Genomic DNA, 24,168 nt, shown 5'->3' with positions numbered 1-24,168 from the left:
TCCCACGGAATCGGTTCTCCATATCAATCTTTTAGAACGAAGAGCCGTCAGAAATGCCTTCGCATACTTTCTCCCACTCATCAAAGATATTCATGACAGACAATATAGCATGCATGTTTTACATAAATCGCCAAGGGGACACCAAATCTCCCTCCCTCCTGAATCTTTGGAATTGATGCATCTACCACATTGTGTTCCTGCAAGGGGTACAAAATGTGACAGCAGACAGACTCAGTTGGAATTTCTCATATGACCACGAATGGGAGATGAATCCAGCAGTGCTTCACAGCACATTCAGCCTATGGAGAACTCCAACAATAGAGCTGTTTGCTATTTCCGGAACAAGAAATGTCTCTGCTACTGCTACAGAGCTGGACTGGGGAAACAGTCTTTGGGAATGCTCTCAACTTTCCAAACAGCAGGGAGCTGCTATACGCCTTCCTCCATCCCGCTTAGGGATACAGCAAGAGAAAGCAAAAGTGATATTGATTTACCCACTACTGGCCGAGGCAAGTATGGTACGCATCTCTTGCACAGCTGGCAGTATGTCCTCCAATTCCTCTTTAACCCATTTCTCACCTGCTCTCCCAAAATGACAAATGGATCCTTCACCCCAACCTACAGATCCTCCAGCTCCAGGCTTGGCTTTTTCATAGTTCCAACACTTGAAGAGTGAATGATTTGAGGAGGTGAAAGTGATGTTACCGCTTTGTAGGATGTAGATGACAGATCACACTTACCTACAGAAGTGAAAATGATTCCAAATTTGATCCCCGCCATGCTGATGGTGGGCAACCCCGCCACCAACAGGGCTCTGTCTTGGGACCCAGGGGAGAGGGTGGGACTGGATCCCCATATCCTGGCCACCTCCCATCCTGAGGTGTGGTGGTCCAGATCACAGCACTACTGACTCTGGTCGCTAGGCTGTGCTGCCCTGATACTAAGGGTCATATTGCTGACTCTGGCTGCTAGACCACACTGCTCAAATAGCAAGGGCCGAGCTATTGACCCTGGCCACTAGGCCATACTGCCCTGATAGCAAGGGCTGGGCTACTGACTACATCACACACAACCCAAGGCAAGTGGCTGCCGCAAGAGGCGATGTTGCACATCAGCCTCCTGGAACTCAGAGCAGTCAGATATTCCTGTCTCCGGTTCCTGCTCTTAATCGTGGAAAGATCAACATAAAGATCATGACAGACAATATATCATGCATGTTTTATATTAATTGCCAAAGAGTAAGATCCCCTTCCTTCTTTGGAATTGGGGCATATGCAGCCGGATCATCATCACAAAGGAGTTCAGAACATGACTGCAGTTGTGATCAGTCGGCACTTCTTCCAAGACCACAAGTGGGAAATAGACCCGGTGTATTACACCACATATTTCATCAATGGAGCATGCCTAATATATATTTGTTTGCCACATAGTTAAACAAGAAATGCACCTACTTCTGCTCAAGGAACAGACTGGGTCACCAATCCGTGCGGGGATGCTTTTCACCTTCAGTGGTCATCAACTTTCCTGTATGCATTCCTGCCAACTCCCCTAGTAGCCAAAGTTATTCTCAAAATAAAGAAAGACAAAGCTAGAGTCATCCTAACAGTTCTAACCTGGCCCAGGCAAATGTGTTTTTTCCTTACCTAGAACGGCTGGCCATTTGCTCTGCAATCACTCTCCATGCTGCTCCTCATATCTCCCAGGAAGGCGGGAAGATTCTTTATCCCAATCTTGCTGTCCTTCGTCTCAAAGCATGGCTGGTTGATGGCTCATGGGATTAAAGACAGCCTGCCCAGAGCATGTAAAAAGAGTTCTTCTTCGAGTGATTGCTCACATCCATTCCAGTTAGGTGTGCGCGCTGCGCGTGCACGTTCGTCGGAAACTTTTTACCCTAGCAACTCCAGTGGGCCGGCAGGTCGCCCCCTAGAGTGGCGCCGCCATGGCGCTCGATATATACCCCTGCCGGCCCACCCGCTCCTCAGTTCCTTCTTACCGCCGTGTCGGTCGTTGGAACTGTGGAGCGCGGCATAGCTGTCCTCCATGTCCCTAGCTCTCCTTGTTAACTACCGTTATTGTTACAGTTGTTAGTTAGATCGTTAAGTAGTTAAGTAATTAGGTGTAAATAGTATTGTAGATAGTTGTTCGCCGGTCTGGGCTGTAGCCCTTCCCGGCACCCGGCACCAGGCTCATGCCTGGTTCGCCGGGCTTTAAGCAGTGTGCGGCCTGTAAAAAGCCTATGCCAACCAGCGACCCCCACGACGCGTGCCTGAAGTGCCTGGAGGAATCGCACAGGTCGGACAAGTGCCGCATCTGCAAGGCTTTTAAGCCCAGGACAAAGAGGGAGAGAGACCAAAGACTCCAGACTCTCCTCATGGAGGCGGCACTTGACCCGGCAGCTTCACAGGCCGTGATCTCGGCGCCGGCACCAGATCGCACCGGCACTGGGAAGACTCCCCGGCACCTACCTTCCCCGGCACCGGGTGCGGAGGCGAGACTGTCAGTGTCTGCTACTCCAGCCAGGCAGACCCGATTGGAGCGCCCGGCCTCGACATCGGCCGCGGCACCGCCGGCACCGTCGACTCCGGGCCCGGTGGGTCCGTCGAGTCCGGTGCCGCTAAGCTCCCCCATAAGATCTGGGGTTGAGCTATTGGTCCCATCCACTCCGGAGACCTTCACCTCGGCACGGGACCTTATCGCCCTAACTGAGTCTACTCAGCTGCCACCCCCGGTACCTCCGGTGCGGGTCGCATCTAGAGGCAAGCCCATGATGACGGCACCGTCTCGGGACTCGCGCTCGCGATCCAGGTCCCGACGCCATGGTCGCTCGAGATCCCGCCGCCGCTTGCAGTCCCAGCACCGCTCCCCTCGGCGGTACCGGTCGCACTCGCGGCACCGATCGACCTCCAGACGGTCGCGGTCTGACTCCAGCCGTCGATACCGGCACCGTGACTCTCGGAGCCAGTCTCGCCGTCACTCGCCGCGCCGGTCGACCTCCCGGCACCGAGCTGGTGGCAGGTCCCGGTCCCGGTCGACCTCCCGGCACCGCGTCGGTGGCAGGGCCCGGTCCCGATCCCGGCACCGAAGCAGCGGCCGGTACCGATCCAGATCCCGGCACCGAAACAGAACCCGGTCCCGATCCCGGCAACGCTATGACTCCCGGTACCGATCCCCGGCACCGAGAAGATCTTCGGTGCCGACCCGCGCGGACCCTTACCAGCCGGGGTCGGCCCCGCCATGGCCTTCTAGGCAGCCGTCGGTGTCTTCTCAAGCAGACAGCGTGTATGCGCTGGGCACCGACAGGCAGGCGGCATTGTTTCAAGACCCTCCGCAACAGGACCAAGGTCCGCAGCAGTGGGGGTTTTGGACCCCCTGGGCATACCATCAAGCCCAGGGCCCCCAACAGATTCCTGCTAGGCCTGCAACGGCGGAGCACAGGGTGCTGGAGGCTTCGTTGTCTCGCCCCCCTCCCTCCCCGGATGGAGAGGAAGGATCCAAGCAGCAAGACCCTGCTCTTGCTCCTGAGACAGAGGCGAGGGCTGAGGGGGACCCCCCACTGGACACTTTCTTGCCAGGGGTCTCCTCATCCTCCTCCCCTGATGAAGCGGTGGCTGGCACCTCCTCCAGTAGCCCTCCTCCGCTGGATCTCAGGGCGCACCAAGACCTCCTTAGGCGAATAGCTCAGAATCTGAGCCTGCAAGCCGAGGAGGTCTCTGAGATTGAGGACCCTATCGTCACCATCCCCTCGTCTGATGCTCCCACCAGGGTCGCCCTACCCTTCATTAGGACGATCCAGGCCAATGCCAATACAATCTGGCAGTCACCGGCCTCCATCCCCCCTACGGCGAGGGGCGTCGAGAGGAAGTACATGGCCCCCTCCAAGGGCTATGAGTACCTCCACGTCCACCTGACACCGTGTTCCCTGGTTGTGCAGTCGGTGAACGAGAGGGAGCGTCATGGGCAGAAAGCTCCAGCCCCCAAATCCAAGGCCAGACGTATGGACCTCCTTGGCCGCAAGGTTTACTCAGCTGGGGCCCTTCAGCTCAGGGTTTCAAACCAACAAGCCCTGCTCAGCAGATACGCTTTTAACTCGTGGGTGGCAGCGGACAAATTCAAAGAGCTGCTGCCACAGGAGGCCCGCCAAGAATTTGCGGCCATTCTGGACAAGGGCAAGAAGGTTGCACGAACCTCGTTGCAAGCTTCTTTGGACGCTGCAGACTCGGCTGCCCGCACCCTCGCCTCGGGGGTAACGATGCGCCGTATCTCCTGGCTGCAGGTCTCTGGCCTTCCACCGGAGCTCCAATATACCATCCAGGACCTCCCGTTCGAAGGCCAGGGCCTGTTTTCAGAAAAGACAGACCCCAGACTTAAGAGTCTCAAAGACAATCGCGTCATTATGCGCTCCCTCGGGATGCACACGCCGGGAACGCAGCGCAGACCCTTCCGGCCACAGCAGCAACAGCAGCGCAGGCCATACCCCCAATTCCGCCAACGGCAGGACCTCAATAGGCGCCGTGGCAGGAATGGAAGGCGTAGGCATTCGGGGAACCAGGGGGGGCAGAATCAAAGCTCCTCTAAGCCCCCGCCTGGACCCAAGCCTTCGTTTTGAAGGTGCACCCGAGGGCGCAGTAACAGTTTCCCCCACGGATCCTTCCCCCCCGTTTTCCAACCGCCTTTCATTTTTCCTCCCAGCGTGGACCCAAATAACATCGGACCGCTGGGTCTTGCGCACGGTGCAGAAGGGATACCGCCTGCAATTTATATAGTTTCCTCCGTCCCGCCCCCCTTCCTCGTCCCTCTTCAGGGACCCCTCTCACGAGCAATTCCTTCGACAGGAGGTACAGACGCTCCTCAACAAAGGAGCTATAGAGGCGGTTCCGGAAAATGAGAAAGGCAAGGGGTTTTATTCTCGCTACTTTCTGATCCCCAAGGCCAAGGGAGGCCTCAGGCCTATCCTCGACCTGCGAGAGATCAACAAATACCTAGTGAAGTTGAAGTTCCGCATGGTATCCCTGGGGACCATTATCCCATCCCTGGATCCGGGAGACTGGTACGCCGCCCTCGACATGCAGGACGCTTATTTTCACATTGCCATTTGGCCACACCACAGACGTTTCCTTCGATTCATGGTGGGCCGCCTTCACTATCAATTTGCAGTCCTCCCATTTGGCCTTTCCACGGCCCCGAGGGTATTTACAAAATGCATGGCAGTCGTCGTGGCACATCTCCGGTGCAGTCATATCCACGTGTTCCCTTACCTAGACGATTGGTTAATTCGGGGTACGTCGGAGCTACAGGTTTGCAGCCACGTCCGCAAGATCACCGGCCTGTTTGCTACCTTGGGCCTCATGATCAACATAGACAAGTCCACCCTGCTCCCCACGCAGAGGGTGGAGTTCATCGGGGCCGTCCTGGACTCCACCGGGGCCAGGGCTGTTCTGCCGTTACCGAGATTCCAGGCGTTGTCGGCAATCGTTCAGCGATTGCGGGAAGCCCCCTTGACATCAATTCAGACATGTCTAACCCTGTTAGGCCACATGGCAGCATGCACATTTGTGACCGGTTACGCTCGGCTCCGCATGAGGCCCCTCCAGTTGTGGCTCATCGCACATTACAGGCCGGCAAGGCAACCGCTAGACATGCTGATCACAATCCCCCAGGGGGTGTTAGATTCTCTCGGCTGGTGGTTAGACCAGTCCGTAGTGTGTGCGGGGCTCCCCTTCCACCCACCACAGCCTTCGGTGTCCCTAACAACGGATGCCTCAGATCTCGGCTGGGGGGCCCACCTGGGAACCCTGAGAACACAGGGCCTGTGGTCCCCGCAGGAGGTGAAGCTGCACATCAACATGCGGGAGTTGAGAGCGGTCTGCCTTGCTTGTCAAACGTTCTGTCACCAGCTTCGAGGTCGTTGTGTCGCGGTGTTTACCGACAACACGACGACCATGTACTATATCAACAAGCAGGGCGGCACCAGATCCTCTCCCCTGTGTCACGAGGCGATGCGACTTTGGGACCTTTGTGTAGCCCACTCCATTCACCTCACGGCTTCCTTCCTCCCTGGGGTACGAAACACGCTGGCGGATCGCCTGAGCAGATCCTTCCTATCACACGAGTGGTCTCTTCACCCGGACGTCACCCTCTCAATCTTCCAGAGGTGGGGTTATCCCCGTGTGGACCTCTTCGCGTCCGGGGGGAACAAGAAATGCCAGGCGTTCTGCTCCTTTCAGGGCAGGGAGCCCGGGTCTATAGCGGATGCCTTCCTTATTCCGTGGACGACCCACTTGTACTACGCGTTTCCCCCGTTCCCAATGGTCCACAGGGTCCTTCTGAAGGTGCGCAGGGACAGGGCTCGCGTGATCATGGTAGCCCCGGCGTGGCCCGGGCAACATTGGTACCCCCATGCTGCTGGACCTGGCCATAGCCGACCCAGTTCCCCTGCCCCTTCACCCAGACCTGATCACCCAGGAACACGGGACTCTCTGTCACCCGGACCTGCAGTCGCTGCACCTAGCGGCGTGGTTCCTGCGTGGCTGACCAGTTCTGAACTGCGCTGCTCCACCCCGGTACGGGAGGTACTTTTGGGCAGCAGGAAGCCTTCCACTAGAGCGACATACTCGGCCAAGTGGAAGCGTTTCTCCTGTTGGTGCGTGGAGAAAGGTCTCCGCCCCATGGAAGTTTCGGTGGCCAATATTTTAGACTATATTTGGTCCCTCAAACAACAGGGCCTGGCGATATCGTCTTTGCAGGTCCACCTGGCAGCTATCTCTACCTTTCACCCGGGTGGGGATGGCCGCTCCGTTTTTTCTCACCCGACGGTGACTAGATTCCTGAAGGGGCTGGAACGTTTATACCCTAACGTCCGACTCCCTGCTCCAACCTGGGATCTTAACCTGGTGTTGTCTCGGCTCATGGGGCCCCCCTTTGAGCCGTTAGCTACTTGCTCCCTTCTCTATCTCTCTTGGAAGACTGCCTTTCTAGTAGCTATCACCTCAGCTAGACGGGTGTCGGAACTCCGGGCTCTCGTGGTAGAACCCCCGTATACAGTCTTCCACAAAGATAAGGTGCAGCTGAGGCCTCACCCTGCCTTTCTCCCCAAGGTGGTCTCGGCCTTCCACATCAACCAAGAGATATTCCTCCCGTTTTTTTTCCCGAAACCTCACTCTTCAGGCAGGGAGCGACAGCTCCACTCGCTTGATGTCCGTAGGGCTCTCGCGTTCTATGTGGAGAGAACCAAACCGTTCCGCAGATCCCCCCAGCTTTTCGTGGCAGTAGTGGACCGCATGAAAGGGCTTCCTATCTCCTCGCAGAGGTTATCCTCATGGGTAACGTCCTGTATCAGGACCTGCTATGACTTGGCCCACGTCCCTACGGGCCGTGTGACTGCACATTCTACCAGGGCCCAGGCGTCGTCGCTGGCTTTCCTCGCCCGTGTGCCCATCCAGGAGATCTGTCGGGCAGCAACCTGGTCATCGGTCCACACCTTTGCTTCCCACTACGCCCTGGTCCAGCAGTCAAGAGAGGATGCGGCCTTCGGATCTGCAGTGCTCCATGCCGCTACTTCTCACTCCGACCCCACCGCCTAGGTATGGCTTGGGATTCACCTAACTGGAATGGATGTGAGCAATCACTCGAAGAAGAAAAGACGGTTACTCACCTTTGTAACTGTTGTTCTTCGAGATGTGTTGCTCACATCCATTCCACACCTGCCCTCCTTCCCCACTGTCGGAGTAGCCGGCAAGAAGGAACTGAGGAGCGGGTGGGCTGGCAGGGGTATATATCGAGCGCCATGCCGGCGCCACTCTAGGGGGCGACCTGCTGGCCCACTGGAGTTGCTAGGGTAAAAAGTTTCCAACGAACGTGCACGCACGGCGCGCACATCTAACTGGAATGGATGTGAGCAACACATCTCGAAGAACAACAGTTACAAAGGTGAGTAACCGTCTTTTCTTTTACATACCAGGAAATAATCTACTTGATGCATGTATTCTCAAAAATGGACACGGTTTGCCAGTTGGTGTGACCACAGGCAGGTCTCGTGGATGACTGCATCACTTCCAAATGGGCTGATTACACCCTAACCTTGAAAACATCGGGACTATGAATGAGCTCCATCAGAGTCCACCTGGCAGCCATCATGGCTTGTCACCCTGCAATAGAGGGCTATTCCATATTTGCCCACCCCACCACAGTGAGATGCCTCAGAGGGCTTGGAAATCTCTGTCCACCAGTCCAATTCCCTACTCCAGTATGGGACCTTGATGTGGTCCTTAAATGCCTCATAAGACCATCCTTGAACCACTGGCTACCCGCTCATTGCTCTATTTGTCAATGAAGATGGTATGCCTATAGCCATCATGCTGGCCTGATGGTTGGAGAAATAGGTGCCCCGATGGCAATACCCTCACTTAACAGTATTTTTTAAGGACGAGGTCATGATGAGGCTCCACCACAAAGTCTTATCTAAAGTTTCTTCTGAATTTCATATCAATCAGCCCATTCACCTTGCCTGTCTTCCATCTCAAATTGTATCTAGATCATGAAGAGGCACTGCTATGCACCCTTGATGTCAGGAGAGCCCTGGCCCTCTATCTAGGTAGGACAAAACCCTTCAGGAAGACTCACAAGTTATTCATCTCACTAGCAAATAGGTCAAAAAGGCTGCAATCTCTAACCAGAGACTTTCCAAATGGATATCAGGCTATATTAACTCTTGTTATGAGTCTCACAATACTCAACCGCCTTTGAATATGTGCACTCATTCTACAAGGACAGTTGCCACTTTTAGGGCCTTCCTCAAGAACATGTCCAATATTGAAATCTGTAAAGCCGCTGCGTGTGCTTCCATACTTACATTCACCAAACACTATGCCATAACTCATGATTCTGCTTCTGATACTGTATTCAGCTTGGCCGTACTTTTCTCTGTACTGGACTTAACTCTGAAGCCCCCTCCGCCTTAGAGGAAACTGCTTGGTAGTCACCTAGAGTGGAGCATCAGTAGGGACACTACTCGAAGAAGAAGAAGAAGAAATGGTTACTTAACTCTATGCGGTAACTGTGGTTCTTTGAGATGTGTGTCCTTCCCTTCGGAGTCCTCTGCTTTGAAATTTCACCGTAGAGAAGGAACTGAGGGCAGTTTGCCCCCACAGTGCTATGTAGCAATGCCAGAGGGTATAAGACTGACTAACACACATGTGTGAGACGAATGGATGCTGCTATGAGAAGTCTCCAGTCAAAGGCACAGGGGGTGCTAGCAAACTTAGGGGAACACAATAATTGTGCAGGGTGAGTAATCATTTATTTTCACAGGTGACCACTAATTGTGTGTGCCTTCTTTTCTGAGTGCCCAACTTAAGACTTTAGGGTAGAGGACTCACAACTGCAACTGAAGTCAATGGGAACTATACTTTGAACATATAAAGCGCTATATAATAAGGACCCTGAGAAATTTTGTTTTCAGACACTGAGGTGAAATTGTGGAATAAGCCCAGCCCTGCAATTTTTCCCACAAGAGGGAAGCTGAAGTGGGCATCTGTGTGTGCCATTCTTATGTTTGTTGCATCTTTTGGGCCTCCAAACTGCTGCTCCAACAGCAGGGTAGCCAATGGGCATGCATTGTCCTTCAGGACCGCCGTCCCATTGGCTACACCTGCTCCCCGAGGCACCATCCCTTGCTGCATATTAATAAGCCCAGAAGATGCAAGTGGAAGTGTGGCTTGGAGATGGTTTCCAAAGAGCCCAGTAAAAGAACGAGGGAGCAGCAGCTTCTTGTCAACTCCCCGCACACTGGTCTGACCCATGTTCACCTGCCCACTACCTCAGAGAGCAGCTGAGCTCCAGCTGACCCACCAGCTGGACCCAACTACCCCCTCTGCAACCTCGTGGAACAGATATTGGGCAGAGGGGGATACCTGGGTACAAGTAAAAGGGGCAAGGGGCTGGGAAGATGAGACAGGTGGAGGGGGAGCAGCTGAAGGGGAGGGGCTAAGTTGAGAGCCTATGGGTGGGAAGGAGGTTTGAGGGACCGGAGTTGGAAGCAGGGACTGGGGTGGTGGGATAAGTGGAGGAGGGAGGTGGGTATGAGGGGCTGGGAGGTACAACAGTTTGTTGGTGAGTATGTCTATGAACTTCACAGAGTGCAACATAAGAGCACATGATGCTCACTTCTGCCTTCCTGCTGCTGGAAAAATTGCTGCAGTTCTGGAAAGACCAGCAGCCAGTTTTCTGAGAGGCACAATAGCCAGCACCACACCTTGGAACAGAAGCAGCTGCAACCTCAGGAGAGAGGCAGAAGCATGTGTTCTAAGTGGCATTGGCGTGCCGTCTACTGTGTCTTGTGTAAAACTGGCCACTGAGTGCCCCCTGAACTGCTGTAATTTTCCAGCAGTGAGGAGGTGGAAGTGGGCATCTGTGCACACCGCTTTCCTGCTGTTGGAAAAATTGCAACAGTTTTTGTGGGAACTTGGCATCTGGCTTTATGCAAAGGAATGCAACAGTGTTCTTTCACAGACTGCATTATGTGCATATCCTAAGAAAATCACTGCTTAACCCATGACACTGCCATGATTTTTTTTTTCCAAATCTGCAGTTTTCTCAGGGCCCTCTATATAATGCTAAGTATTCTGAAAAATCTGATCCTAGGAATCCCAGATTGGGCATCCAAAACTAGTGGACACTTTTTACCTTAATCTGTTCCTCAGTTCCTCATCCATAAAATGGGGATAGTAATATCACCTTGCCTCTCAGGAGTGTTGAGAAAATAAATTCATAAATATGTGTGAAGCAGTGAGGTACTGTAGCAATGTGTGCCATTGAAAAGACCAAGGGGAAGTTAAAAAAAATATATTCAGGGTTTGAATAGTGTGTAATGACTAAGGCATGAGGTTGCACATTGAACAATGAGGGTGAAACAAAATATTGAATAGCTGCTTATTCAATGAGCGCTATCCATCCTGTTCACAGAAGGAGGCCAGGATCTATGGAAAAAATAGTATGTGATGATGTAATTTAAAGACTGTATCATAATGCATACTCACGGGGTGGGGGCGCGAATTAAGGTTGTACAGGCAACCTTAATTCAGGTATTCCCTAACTTTAATTCGTTCAGCCTTAACGTTCTTTTAACAAAGGTTTCTAAGTGTAAATTTTATATTTAGGCTAATAGGAGCTGTTAGGTTTCTCAGAACTTGAAAATCAGGTAATTTAGGTGTCTAAATTTAGATTTCTATTTTTTTAAATCTTGTTTTAAATTAAAAGAAGATAGCAGAGCAAGAGCTAGAGAAAAGAAAGCTTAAAAAATGCTGATACATACTTAGAAGTCAGAATGGAACAAGTAATGTATATGTTACCTACTACTTTGCATTGCACATATAATACCTTGCTTCTTAAAATTATGGTAAAGTAAATGAAAATGATTCATTTTGCATTGCTTTGCTGATTTACACTGTTTAAAACATATTTTTCATGCTAACTATATGCTCTGACATTAAGAAATTCTGCTTACTCATTTACTTCATACAGGAAGTAAAGTAAAAAATTAATGTTAGTGTACACAGTTTTTCATGCATAGTTTAGATTATGAAATTTAGTATGATCTTTCAGCTATAGCTAAATCTCCTTTAAAAGGCATTTGAAGTAAAATATTACTGTCAAAGCATAGTTGCAGGATAGTGTGTGTTTGTATGTGTATATATATACTCAACGAGTTTTAAAGACAACCAGTCATGGTCATTTCACTCAAACTTAATTTGCTTGTTTTATTTAAGTGCTCATTCTACTTTAAATGTAGCTTTTTCCCTTACAGATCTGCTTTAGCTTTGTACTTGTGATAGAATAATTTCAGCAATAATATAAATGTTGCAAATTTCACACAGTTATCCTTTGCATGCTTACTCTTAATTTTATTTTATGCTGTGAGCTTTAATTCATTGCAGAATAGCACAGAGTACATTGATATATTGCTATGACTTTATCATTTATTTCATAATTAATTTTGGCATGTGCACAATTAAATTACACTATCGGTTTTTTCATCAGTTTTATGTGATGCCCTCTGAGGCTTAGAAATATTTTTTTCTATACTGATTTAAATACTTTGCCATTTGGCAGTTGTATTTTTTCCTTCTGCGTGATCAATGGAGCAAAATTCATTTTTGTAACAAACTTTCAGTTTATTCTTATTCCCCAAGATGGCAGGTGCTGAGGGTGCTTTGTTAGCAACCCTTCTGTCCAATTAAGGAGTTGTTTTATTTGGATCCAAATGGAATCCCGTCAGTCCAGTCTTCTTTGTCTGGGAGGATGATAGCTAAGCCATTGGACATTAAAATTGGAGTATAAATTTACAGTTGAGATAAAGGATCATGGAGCTCCCTCATGGACTAAAGGAAATCATATTATACTCAGATATGTCTGTCTGTTCACTAACATCATTGTTCATGTCAACAAGTTTACGGAAAAAAAATATACATTTGTTAGTTTACTTGCTGTGGTGTAAATAATTAAGAGGCAGCAGAAGAACCACAAAATATTCTAATTTTATAGATCTAACAAAAGTAGTGAGATATTTTAACTTAGTTGCAGTAGAGTGCTACATTTTTAAAAACAGACAATTGCCTATAATTTAGGACCATAGAAATTAGAGATGGAAAAGATTTACATTTCTAGGTCTTCTAATCCATTTCTTTTGCCAGTCAGGATTTTCCCTACATAACCTTAATGAACTTCTCCACAGAATTTACTAATTTTAATATATCCAGCGTTGGACCTCAGACCTTGATAGTGTAATTTTAATTTTTTCTTTATTAAAGATTTGGAAGAGCATTTTGGTAACACTTAGTTCATTTATGAAACATCAAATACCTTATAATTAGTGATGTTTTAAGGATGTATTTTGAGGTGAGAGCCCTCACAAAATCTCCTTACTCTAATTCTTGTCCTTCTGAGTTAAACTATATAACACAATTCACTAGTTATAAGTTACTGCTTCTGTCTTATGTTTTATGTTCTGGATAGTTCCATGATATTTGGTTATAATCAGTAGATATGTTATCTGAATTTAATATTAAAAAATGTGATGTTGTTCAGAAGTATGTTCTAGAAATTTCATATCTAAAGTTCATATGAAATATGTACTTCTTTTGAAAGCTTTTTTTCCTGATTTGACATTTGTATTTATGATTTACTGATGTTTGCTATTCTGTGGATTAGATCTCCTTGCTGAAACAGAATCTGGAGATGCAGCTTTCGCAGTCTCAGAGCTCCTTGCAACAGCTACAGGCACAGTTTAGTCAGGAGCGACAAAGGCTTACCCAGGAGCTCGAGGAACTGGAAGAAGAGCATCAGCAAAGGCATGAATCCCTGAAAGAAGCACATATACTTGCATTTCAGAACATGGAACAGACAAAAGAACAAGAACAAAAGGCATGTTCATCTGGATATTTCAGACAAGTGTATAGGGTACACCACGGAAACATGATTAAACATACCAATGTACAAAACACTGAGAGAATTAGTAAAGAAAATTCTTTGCATTATTTCTTATTTCTCTTTTCAGGAGATGTAACTTACATTAGTAATATGGTTACTACAGTAGAATATTATGCAGGCAAATTGAATAACATCCTTTATAATATAACCATTACCTAGTAGAAATTTAGCACCCTGCTCTGTCTTCTGGCATCATGTTAGTATATTTAATCATTATCAATACCACCTACATATTTTTGTCCAATAATCTGATTCTGAGGTGTTTTTTTTAAAGTTCCTACTACACTATAGTTCATGTTATTATATGTAATAACTTTCTTTGTTCTTTCCAGGACGTCCAGTGTAGCTCTTGTTTTAATTTGTTACATTATATTTCTGATTTGTGGTCACCATCTCAAAAAAGATATATATTGGAGTTGTAAAAGGTTCAGAAAAAGGCAACAAAAATTATTAGGGGTATAGAATGATTTCCATATGAGGAGCAATTAATAAGACTGGGACTTTTCAGCTTGGAAAAGAGACAACAAAGGGGGGATATGATAGAGGTCTATAAAATCATGATTGGTGTAGAGAAAGTAGATAAGGAAGTGTTATTTACTCCTCATAACATGAGAACTAGGGGTTACCAAATGAAATTAATAGGCAGCAGGTTTAAAACACACAAAAGGAAGTATTTTTTCACACAATGGATAGTCAATCTGTGGAACTCATTGCCAGAGGATGATGTGAAGTTCAAGACTATAAGAAGGTTCAAAAAAGAACTAGATAAATTCACGGAGGATGGGTCCATCAATGGCTATTATCCAGGATTGGCAGGGATGGTGTCCTTAGCCTCTCTTTGCCAGTAGCTGAGAATAGGCAACAGGCAATGGATCACCTGATGTTTACCTTTTCTGTTCATTCCCTCTGGGGCATCTGGCATTGGCCACTGTCAGAAGACAGGATAATGGGCTAGATCGACCTTTGGTCTGACCCAATATGGCTGTTCTTATGAAAAAACTTCTCACACCACTTCTCAGAATTTGCTAGAGTCCTTTTGAAATTTGTTTCTTCACACTTGTGTACATCATATGTTTCTTAATTTTGTCTACTATCTAAGGCTCTGAACCTGCAGTGTTTGTGCACGGGCATACCATTACTGCTTAGAGCCCCATTTACTTTGTTGGTGCTCCATGTGAGATCAGGCTTCCTCTCATAAGCAATGTTAAGTAAGATCAGAGCTGAAAGTTGTAACATTACTTCTGTTAAAAATCCTTTTAAGCCTATTCTGACACCCTTGCTCAAATTGAGTACAGTAGAAGTTATGAACACCAGACTTACTAACAGACCAGTCAACCACACACCTCATTTGGAACTGGAAGTACACAATCAGGCAGCAGCAGACACCAAAAAAAAAAAGAAGCAAATACAGTACAGTACTGTGTTAAATGTAAACTACAAAAATAAAAGGGAAAGCAGCATTTTTCTTCTGCATAGTAAAGTTTCAATGCTGTATTAAGTCAATGTTCAGTTGTAAACTTTTGAAAGAACAACTGTAATGTTTTGTTCAAAGTTACAAACATTTCAGAGTTACGAGCATCTTCCATTCCCAAGGTGATCGTAACTGAGGTTCTAGAGTAGTACCTAACTTTACATGTAGTGCTGTTCATTTCAGTGGGATAATCTGTACAGTAGAGTGCTTCCTAATTTGAGAAAAGATGGCAGAATCTAGACCAGAAGTTCTCAAACTTTTGTACTGGTGACCCCTTTCACGTAGCAAGCCTCTGAGTGCGACTCCCCTTATAAATTAAAAAACACTTTTTAATATATTTAACCCCATTATAAATGCTGGATGTAAAGCGGGGTTTGGAGTGAAGGCCGACCGCTCACAACCCCCCCATGTCATAACTTCACGACCCCCAGTTTGAGAGCCCCTGATCTAGACATTTTGTGATTTTGAAAAGAATTTTCAGAACTGAAAATATGCATCTATGTCCTCAACCTGGGAATGATATTTTTCATAGTATTTAAAAGGTGATAAAGCATTTTTTCTTTTACCCACTGTAAGCTCAGAAATGATTTGTGTGATTTTTGTTCAACCTCGATCAAAACCACCTGAACAATAAATTTTAGAAACTTAAACTTTGGGTGTACATGGTGCTTGTACCCTGCCCTTGTTCCATGCACAAATTGTGAGTAGGTTATGGTCCTTATACTTTATACTCAAAAGTACTGGTAATCACCAGCTATGGGAAAGAATAAGAAAGAAGACCTCTGTGGCACTTTAATTTGGGGAAGTGGAATAAAGATTACATTTTTAATGATGGCTTGAGTCTGTCATTGGCTTTTTAAATGATAAATGGAGGTATTTTTAATGATACATGCATTTCTGTCATTTAAAAAAAATCCTTCCTGTTAATTCATTGTTAAATATTTTATGCATTGTTTTAGTTTGTGTAAAAAAGTTCTTCTCCTTTTGGATTTCATAGGAACTAGAAGAGCATTTACAACAAAAGCATTCAGAAGAACTTCAGACACTGAAAGAAGCACACAAACAAGCTATGGAAGGTTTCAAATTGGAAATGGAACAGGAACTTCAAACTCTTCGATTTGAGTTGGAAGATGAAGGGAAAGCTATGCTAGGTATACTATTTTCAAGCTAGTGTAAATTGCATCAGAAGAAATGATTACCATTTGCATAATTAATATAACTGTAGACATCATAAAGCACTTTCTACAAACTTCATAGCACTATAAGTGAAAAATAGTATAAAACTAAGGATGATATGAATAAAGAAGGTAAATAATTTAAATAAATATAAAGTTGTAGAGTGGGATTTTCAAAAGCACTCAGCATTGACCTAACAGCTTGTACTGAAATCAACAGGAGTTTGATTTCTATGAGAGCAGGTAGATCAGCTGAGCCTTTGGAAAATCCCAGTATTAAGTATTCTAGAATGTGTCAGCAACCAGAATTTCATGATAGAGAAAGTTTCAGAAAGTACCAGTGAAATAGAACAACTAGAACAATTTCAGCATATACATGTAACAGTGGTAAAAATGAAGACACTAAGGTGTAAATTCCAGCTCAAGGAGTCATATTTGTGCTAGCTCTGATCAAGCTAGCAGGCTAAAAATAGAAGTGTAACTGCTGCAGCCTGAGCAGCATGAGGGACTAGCTACCCTGAGTACAATCGTGTCTAAGATGCTAGATGTGTACTTGGGTTAGCTAGCCCATCCCACCACTTGAATCAGTGCAGCCCCACTTCTATTTTTAGTACAATAGCTCGGTCGGAACTAGTGTGGGTATGTCTCCTTGAGCTAAGTTAATACCGTTCACCTCTAGTATGGACATACTTTAAAAAGTATTGCAAAAAGCTGCGATCAAGGAATTTGTAACTGCATCACATCACTAACGAGTAGGCTCTCTACGTTCTTTTAAGGTTCCCTTGAAAAACTGACTTGACCTAGAGTTTAAACTGACCTCAGAGCCATGAACCTCACTCTGAATCTGTGAATATTAAAGTTCTGGTTTTGTCTGCTATTGTTTAAACTAGATAGGTCAGTGAACTGTTTTTTTCTCATCAGCCCTTTTAGAAGAGGGATATTGGTAAATTGGAGAGAATTCAGAGAAGAGCCACAAGATTAAAGGATTGGAAAACATGCCTTATAGTGATAGACTGAAGGAGCTTTCCTTAGTAAAGAGAAGGGTAAGGGATGATGTGATCACAGTCTGTAAGTGCCGTACACAAATTTGGTAGTATAGCAATTTGATAATAGGTTCTTCAGTCTAGCAGACAAAGGTATAACAAGATCCATTGACTGGAGCTAGACAAATTCAGACTGGAAATAGGCATACAGTTTTAACAGGTAAGATAATTAATTATTGGAACAATTTACCAAGGGTTGTGGAGAGTTCTCCATCACTGGCAATTTTTAAATCAATATTGAATGTTTTTCTAAAAGATATGTTCTAGTCCAAATAGGAATTATTTGGGGAAGTTCTTTGGCCTGTGTCATACAAGGGATTGGACTAGATGATCTCAGTGGTTCCTTCTGTCCTTAGAATCTTTGAATCTGTACTGTCATCTATAAACACATGTTTTTATGTACTGCACCTTCTTTCATGTAAAATCAGATTTTCTGTCCTTTTTTTGGCCCTCTTTTTTAACAAGATAGAGAATCAGCACTATTGCTACATATCAAAAGAACAATAAAATATTATCTTAGCAGAATCCAAGAATTTGAATTAGATAAATTCTGTTTTTCGGATTTGAGGGTCCCAAAAATAGATTTAAAGTTTCCTGAGTTCTCTGGCCGAGATAGATTAAGCACAAAAGAAGCTCCTAATGCAGATGGTCAACCTTGTCTGATAGGGATTAAATACTGTATAATCTGAATAGATCAACTGCCATTTAGGGTATGTCTTCATTGCAGAGTTAACCTAAACTTTAACTTTTAGCCCAAAACCCTCTCCCATCCACACACACACACACAACTTTTATCTTTGGTGATACATTACCAGCATGGGTATACAGACTTGTGGGTAGACAGAGGCGAACTGAGGCAGCCGCCGCAGGTGCAGACTGTGGGGGGGCACCACTAGGACCCAGAGTGTAGAAAATTGTGTCTGCTGCTGGTGCATATGTATTCTCTCTGCTCTAGATGCACAGAGATGGTAGAGTGCTGTGCTGAAGATAGGAAGGCACAAGAGACATAACAGGCAGGGAGGAGAAAAGGTTGGAGGGAATAACAGAAAGCAGCAGGAGCTACAGGGAGAGAGAGGAGGAGGAGCCTCTTATGTACCTCTCTAGCACCCCCAAGAGCCTGGACTGATTAACACCAGCTTCTCAGGGAACTTCCTCTTTCCTGCTGCTTCCCTGAACCCACTTGAGGAGAACAGGCAGTCAGCTGAAATAGTAGAAGACAGTTAGGCCGTTAAGATACTTATATCTTCCCTCACTCAGGCCCTACTACCACCCTCCTTATTTGTCCCCTTCAACTGAGTGCAGAGAGCCACTACAGCTGGCACAGAACAGCAGTCATTAGTGAAAGAAGAAAACCCCCTCTGGGGCAGCACTCAGAAAAGAAAGAAAGCAAAGGAAGCTTTTTCTATCTAAGCAGGAAGGAGCTCTCCTGAGATACATAGACACAAATGTTCACCATGAGCCTTCTTGCCCCAGTGAGGATGTGAGTGGTGAGGGGATGCCTGATCTTCCAGTTAGTCAGAGTGCAGGTGACCTGGCAGCTACTGCAGCATCCATATCTCCATCTCAAATGGATGTAACCATGCACATTCCTGAAGAAGAGTGTAGATCAGAGAAGAATGTGATGGAGGCACAAGAAACAGCTGCTGCTGAGTTTAGTTCTTTTAGTCTAGATGATCCAGGACAATGGACCCACTTGAGCAGTAGCCTGAGGGACTTCCTTGTACTGCATGGGCCACAGCAAGTGAAAACTTCATGTTCCCCAAAGACGATGGAAATAGAAGTTTCCATCCAACGCATTACTGGTGTGATGTGATCCCCGATGGTGACAAAGTGGAGAGGCCATGGCTTATGTACTCAAAAACCCAGAATGCTACATGCTGTTTTTGTTGAAAACTCTTCCAGTCTAATGTTCCAGCCACATTGGGTTCTACAGGAACAAAGGACTGGAAAAATTGGGCTAGAAATCTGGCATGCCATGAGAAGACAGCAAACCACCAGAGAGCATTCCATAGGTGGAAAGAGCTTGAGATGAGACTAAGGTTAAAGGCCACCAGAGATGATCAGCATCAAGAGAAAATTGCATCAGAGTCTCTTTACTGGCAAAATGTTCTGAAAAGGCTCATTGCCATTGTGAGAATGTTTGCTACCCAAAACCTAGTACTGCTTGGCACTTCAGATCAGCTGTATGTGCCAAACAATGAAAACTGCCTTAAAACTGTGGAGCTGATGGCTGAGTTTGATGCTGTACTCCAGAAGCATCTAAGAAAAGTCACAACCCAAGAAATGTACACACACCACTACCTTGAAAAACCAATTCAGAATGAGATCATACAGTTACTGGCAACAATAGTCAAACAGAAAATTGTGGCAGATCTGAAGTCAGCAAGATATTACTCTGTTATTCTGGACTGTACACCTGACATCAGCCATACGGAACAAATGGCTTTAATGGTGTGTTTTGTAACAACAACAGAACCTAGTGAAAACTTCCCTCAATAGTGACTGTCAGACAGCATTTTCTAGAATGTATTGACATTGATGATACTACAGGAGCTGGTATGACAAATGTGCTTCTTAAAAAGCTGGAAGATACTGAATTGTGATAGCTGACATGAGAGTTCAGGGCTACGATAATGGTGCCAACATGAGAGGAAAGAACAGAGGAGTGCAGACACAGATCCAAGAGTTAAGCCCTTGAGCAGTTCTCATTCATTGAACTTGGTGGTCTGTGATGCAGCATCAGCTTCTAGTGAGGCTGATGAATTTTTTAATGTAATTCAAAGCATCTATGTATTTTTCTCTGCATCAACTCATCAATGGCAAATTTTGAAGCAACATCTGGGAACATTCTCTCCGACACTGAAACCAGTGAGTCCACACGATGGGAAAGTCGAGTGGAGGTGATAAAGCTTATCAGACACCAATTTGGGAAGATAGATGATGCCACAGTTGCCATTATGAAGGATAATGCTATGACAGGAACTGTTTGTGGGAGAACAGTGGCAGAGAGAAATAGAATCACCAGAAACATACATAACTTCAAATTTCTGTGTAGCTTAGTGTTGTAGGATGACCAGATGTCCGATTTTTGGGGGCTTTGTCTTATATAAGTGCCTATTACCCCCCGCCCCCGTCCTGATTTTTCATACTTGCTGTTTGGTCACCCTATGGTGTTGTGGCATGACATACTGTTTGAAATTAAATGTTGCAAGCAAGAGACTCCAAAGCATTGACTTTGATATATCTGGAGCAATGGAACAACTGGAGAAAGCAAAGTCATACTTACAGTTTTACCAGTCAGATGTGGGATTTCAAAACTTTCTGAAGAGTGCAGAGAAATTGGCAGAGGAACTTCACACTGAAGCTATTTTCCCACCCATTCAAGAATACAAGAGTCACCAAAGAAGACATTTTGGTTACGAGGCACAGGATAATCCCATAAGAGACCCCTAACAGCAATTCAAAGTTGAATTCTTTAACTAGGTGCTAGATTGTGCAATACAGTGAGTTGAAGAATGTTTCATGTAGCTCAAGGAACACAGCAGTATATTTGGGATGTTGTATGATATTCTAAAACTCCTCACTATACCTGAAGAAGACCTATACCAGCATTGCAGGGCACTAGAGACAGTGCTGACACATGCTGACGTGCAGTATTGATGCGAGTGATTTAGGTGATGAACTGAAAGCCCTTTCAAGGTACATTTCAGCAGGATCAACTCCAAAGGCTGTTCTGGAATATATGTGCACAAATAAGATGACCACTCCTTTCCAAATGCTTTTGTTGCTCTGCGTGTACTCTAACACTTCTTGTAACCGTTGCCAGTGGAGAACACAGCTTCTGAAGTTAATAAAAACACATCTACACTCCACAACGACACATGAGAGGCTGGTCAGCCTTGCAGCCATCTCAACAGAGCATGAGCTGACCCAGACTGTGGACCTTCAGCAGGGAGCAATTCAGATCAGGAAGGCACAGAAAGCACGACTTTGATTATTCAAACAGATAAAAATGCCAGCGTTTACTATGCAGACAAGAAAAGTTACATTTGCTGTTCAGGCGTTTGAAAGTTAAGTAAAAGCAGCAAAGAATCCTGTGGCACCTTATAGACTAACAGACGTTTTGGAGCATGAGCTTTCGTGGGTGAATACCCACTTCGTCAGATGCATGTAGTGGAAATTTCCAGGGGCAGGTATATATATGCAAGCAAGCTAGAGATAATGAGGTTAGTTCAATCAGGGAGGATAAGGCCCTGTTCTAGCAGTTGAGGTGTGAAAACCAAGGGAGGAGAAACTGGTTCTGTAGTTGGCAAGCCATTCACAGTCTTTGTTTAATCCTGAGCTGATGGTGTCAAATTTGCAGATGAGCTGCAGCTTATCAGTTTTTCTTTGAAGTCTGGTCCTGAAGTTTTTTTGCTGCAGGATGGCCACCTTAATGTCTGCTATAGTGTGGCCAGGGAGGTTGAAGTGTTCTCCTACAGGTTTTTGTATATTGCCATTCCTGATATCTGATTTGTGTCCATTTATCCTTTTCTGTAGAGACTGTCCAGTTTGGCCCATGTACATAGCAGAGGGGCATTGCTGGCATATGGTGGCGTAGATTACATTGGTGGACGTGCAGGTGAATGAACCAGTGATGGTGTGGCTGATCTAGTTAGGTCCTGTGAAGGTGTCGCTGGTGTAGATATGTGGGCAGAGTTGGCATCGAGGTTTGTTGCATGGATTGGTTCCTGAGCTAGAGTTACTATGGTGTGGTGTGCAGTTACTGGTGAGAATATGTTTCAGATTGGCAGGTTGTCTGTGGGCAAGGACTGGCCTGCCACCCAAGGCCTGTGAAAATGTGGGATCATTGTCCAGGATGGGTTGTAGATCCCTGATGATGCGTTGGAGGGGTTTTAGCTGGGGACTGTATGTGATGGTTTCTTTCTTGGGTTTGTCTTGCAGTAGGAGGCTTCTGGGTACACGTCTGGCTCTGTTGATCTGTTTCCTTATTTCCTCGTGCGGGTATTGTAGTTTTGAGAATGCTTGGTGGAGATTTTGTAGGTATTGGTCTCTGTCTGAGGAGTTAAAGCAGATGCGGTTGCACCTCAGTGCTTGGCTGTAGACAATGGATCGTGTGATGTGCCCAGGATGGAAGCTGGAGGCATGAAGGTAGGTATAGCGGTCGGTAGGTTTTCGATATAGGGTGGTGTTAATGTGACCATCACTTATTTGCACCGTGGTGTCTAGGAAGTGGACCTCCCGTGTAGATTGGTCTAGGCTGAGGTTGATGATAGGGTGGAAGCTGTTGAAATCGTGGTGAAATTTTTCCAGAGTCTCCTTCCCATGGGTTCAGATGATGAAGATGTCATCAATGTAACATAGGTAGAGGAGGGAACATGAGTGGATGAGAGCTGAGGAAGCGTTGTTCCAGGTCGGCCATAAAAATATTGGCATATTGTGGGGCCATGTGGGTGCCCATTGCGGTGCCGCTGATCTGGAGATATATATTGTCATCAAATTTGAAATAGTTGTGTGTGAGAATAAAGGCACAGAGCTCAGCAACCAGTTGTGCTGTGGCATCATCAGGGATACTGTTCCTGACAGCTTGTATTTCATCTGTGTGTGGGATGTTTGTGTAGAGAGCCTCTACATCCATGGTGGCTAGGATGGTGTTTTCTGGAAGGTCACCAATGCATTGTAGTTTCCTCAGGAAATCAGTGGTGTCACGGAGGTAGCTGGGAGTGCTGGTGGCATAGGGTCTGAGTAGAGAGTCCACATATCCAGACAGTCCTTCAGTGAGAGTGCCAATGCCCGAGATGATGGGGCATCCAGGATTTCCGGGTTTGTGGATCTTGGGTAGTAGATAGAATAACCCTGGTTCGGGCTCTAAGGGTATGTTGATTTGTTCCGGAATTAGTGTAGGGAATGTCCTTAGTAGATGGTGCAGTTTCTTAGTGTATTCCTCAGTGGGATCTGAGGGAAGTGGCCTGTAGAATTTGGTATTGGAGAGTTGTCTGGCAGCCTCCTTTTGGTAGTCAGACCTGTTCATGATGACAACAGCACCTCCTTTATCAGCCTCTTTGATGATGATGTCAGGGTGTTACTTAAAATTTTTGAACAAGGCATTTTAAAAATAGTGTCATACTAAAAATAATGTCAGTGTTACTTAAAAATTTTGAACAAGGCATTTTAAGTTGTTAGCTCTCCTTTATTGGGGTAGGTAGCAGAGCAGTACCATTAGAGGAGTAGAACAGGAAGAAGGCAGAATTGAGACCTTTTAAAAGTTTTGGCCCAAGTGATGAGGCATGGGGGCATCATTTGAGCTCCCTGCCTCAGGTGCCAAAATGTTGTGGGCTGACCCTGTCCATGCTGGGAATCACACTTTTCATTTGCATTGTAGACTTACCTTAAGGGCCTAATCCAAAGCCTACTGAAGCAAATGGAAAGATTGCCATTTACTTCAGTGGGCATTGGATGAAGATCTAAATGGCAAAAATGTGAACAGCAAAAGATCAAATGAATCTCATACTTGCTGACAAATGGTAGTTTATATAGGCTAGATGAAAGTTGATACCAGCAAGGATGCCATTATAGTAATCAAGCAGGAAAAGCACCAAAGCATGCACTAGAGCTTGTTGTGTCAGCTATTAACCACAGGGTCTCAAAATGTTTAATAAATGAAGTTGACACATGTCTTAGCAGTAAAATCAACTTCAGATTGAATGACAAATCTGAGTTGAAAATTAAATCCAAATTCCATACAGTGGAGGCTAGGGCGGTACAAAATTAGCTTTCTTCAAAATAGAAGGACTCACAAATGGAAAGGCAAGTGAGGTGGCTGAAAAATAGGATTTCACCCTTACCCAATATTTATAAGAGTTTAGCATACATCCCGTTAGAGCTGTCACTCAGGATACCTCAACACTGCAGTTGCCGGTGTGCTTCCCAGCTCAAGTCGACAGACATGCACTAACTCTGCTCCAGCTAGTGTGCTGAAAATACAGTGTAGTCAGCT

At 45.9% G+C, this 24,168-nt stretch overlaps 1 protein-coding gene across 7 annotated transcripts in view; it reads left to right on the top strand.

The window, feature by feature from the left end:
• Window positions 1–24,168, top strand: part of FAM184A (family with sequence similarity 184 member A) — a 186,664-nt gene that overhangs the window by 129,766 nt on the left and 32,730 nt on the right. For all 7 annotated transcript variants that reach the window (XR_003999579.1, XM_030556200.1, XM_030556202.1 and 4 more), the window contains 2 exons: window positions 13,204–13,416; window positions 15,951–16,104. Coding sequence is in view for 6 of the 7 variants with exons in the window: in XM_030556200.1 (XP_030412060.1) it covers window positions 13,204–13,416; window positions 15,951–16,104 (367 nt within the window). In the remaining variant the exon portion in view is untranslated. The remainder of the gene's footprint in view (window positions 1–13,203; window positions 13,417–15,950; window positions 16,105–24,168) is intronic.

Source organism: Gopherus evgoodei, chromosome 3, assembly GCF_007399415.2.
Source record: "Gopherus evgoodei ecotype Sinaloan lineage chromosome 3, rGopEvg1_v1.p, whole genome shotgun sequence".
Taxonomy (NCBI): Eukaryota; Metazoa; Chordata; order Testudines; family Testudinidae; genus Gopherus; species Gopherus evgoodei.
The sequence above is the reverse complement of the archived record's forward strand: the minus strand, read 5'-3'. Positions and strand labels throughout refer to the sequence as shown.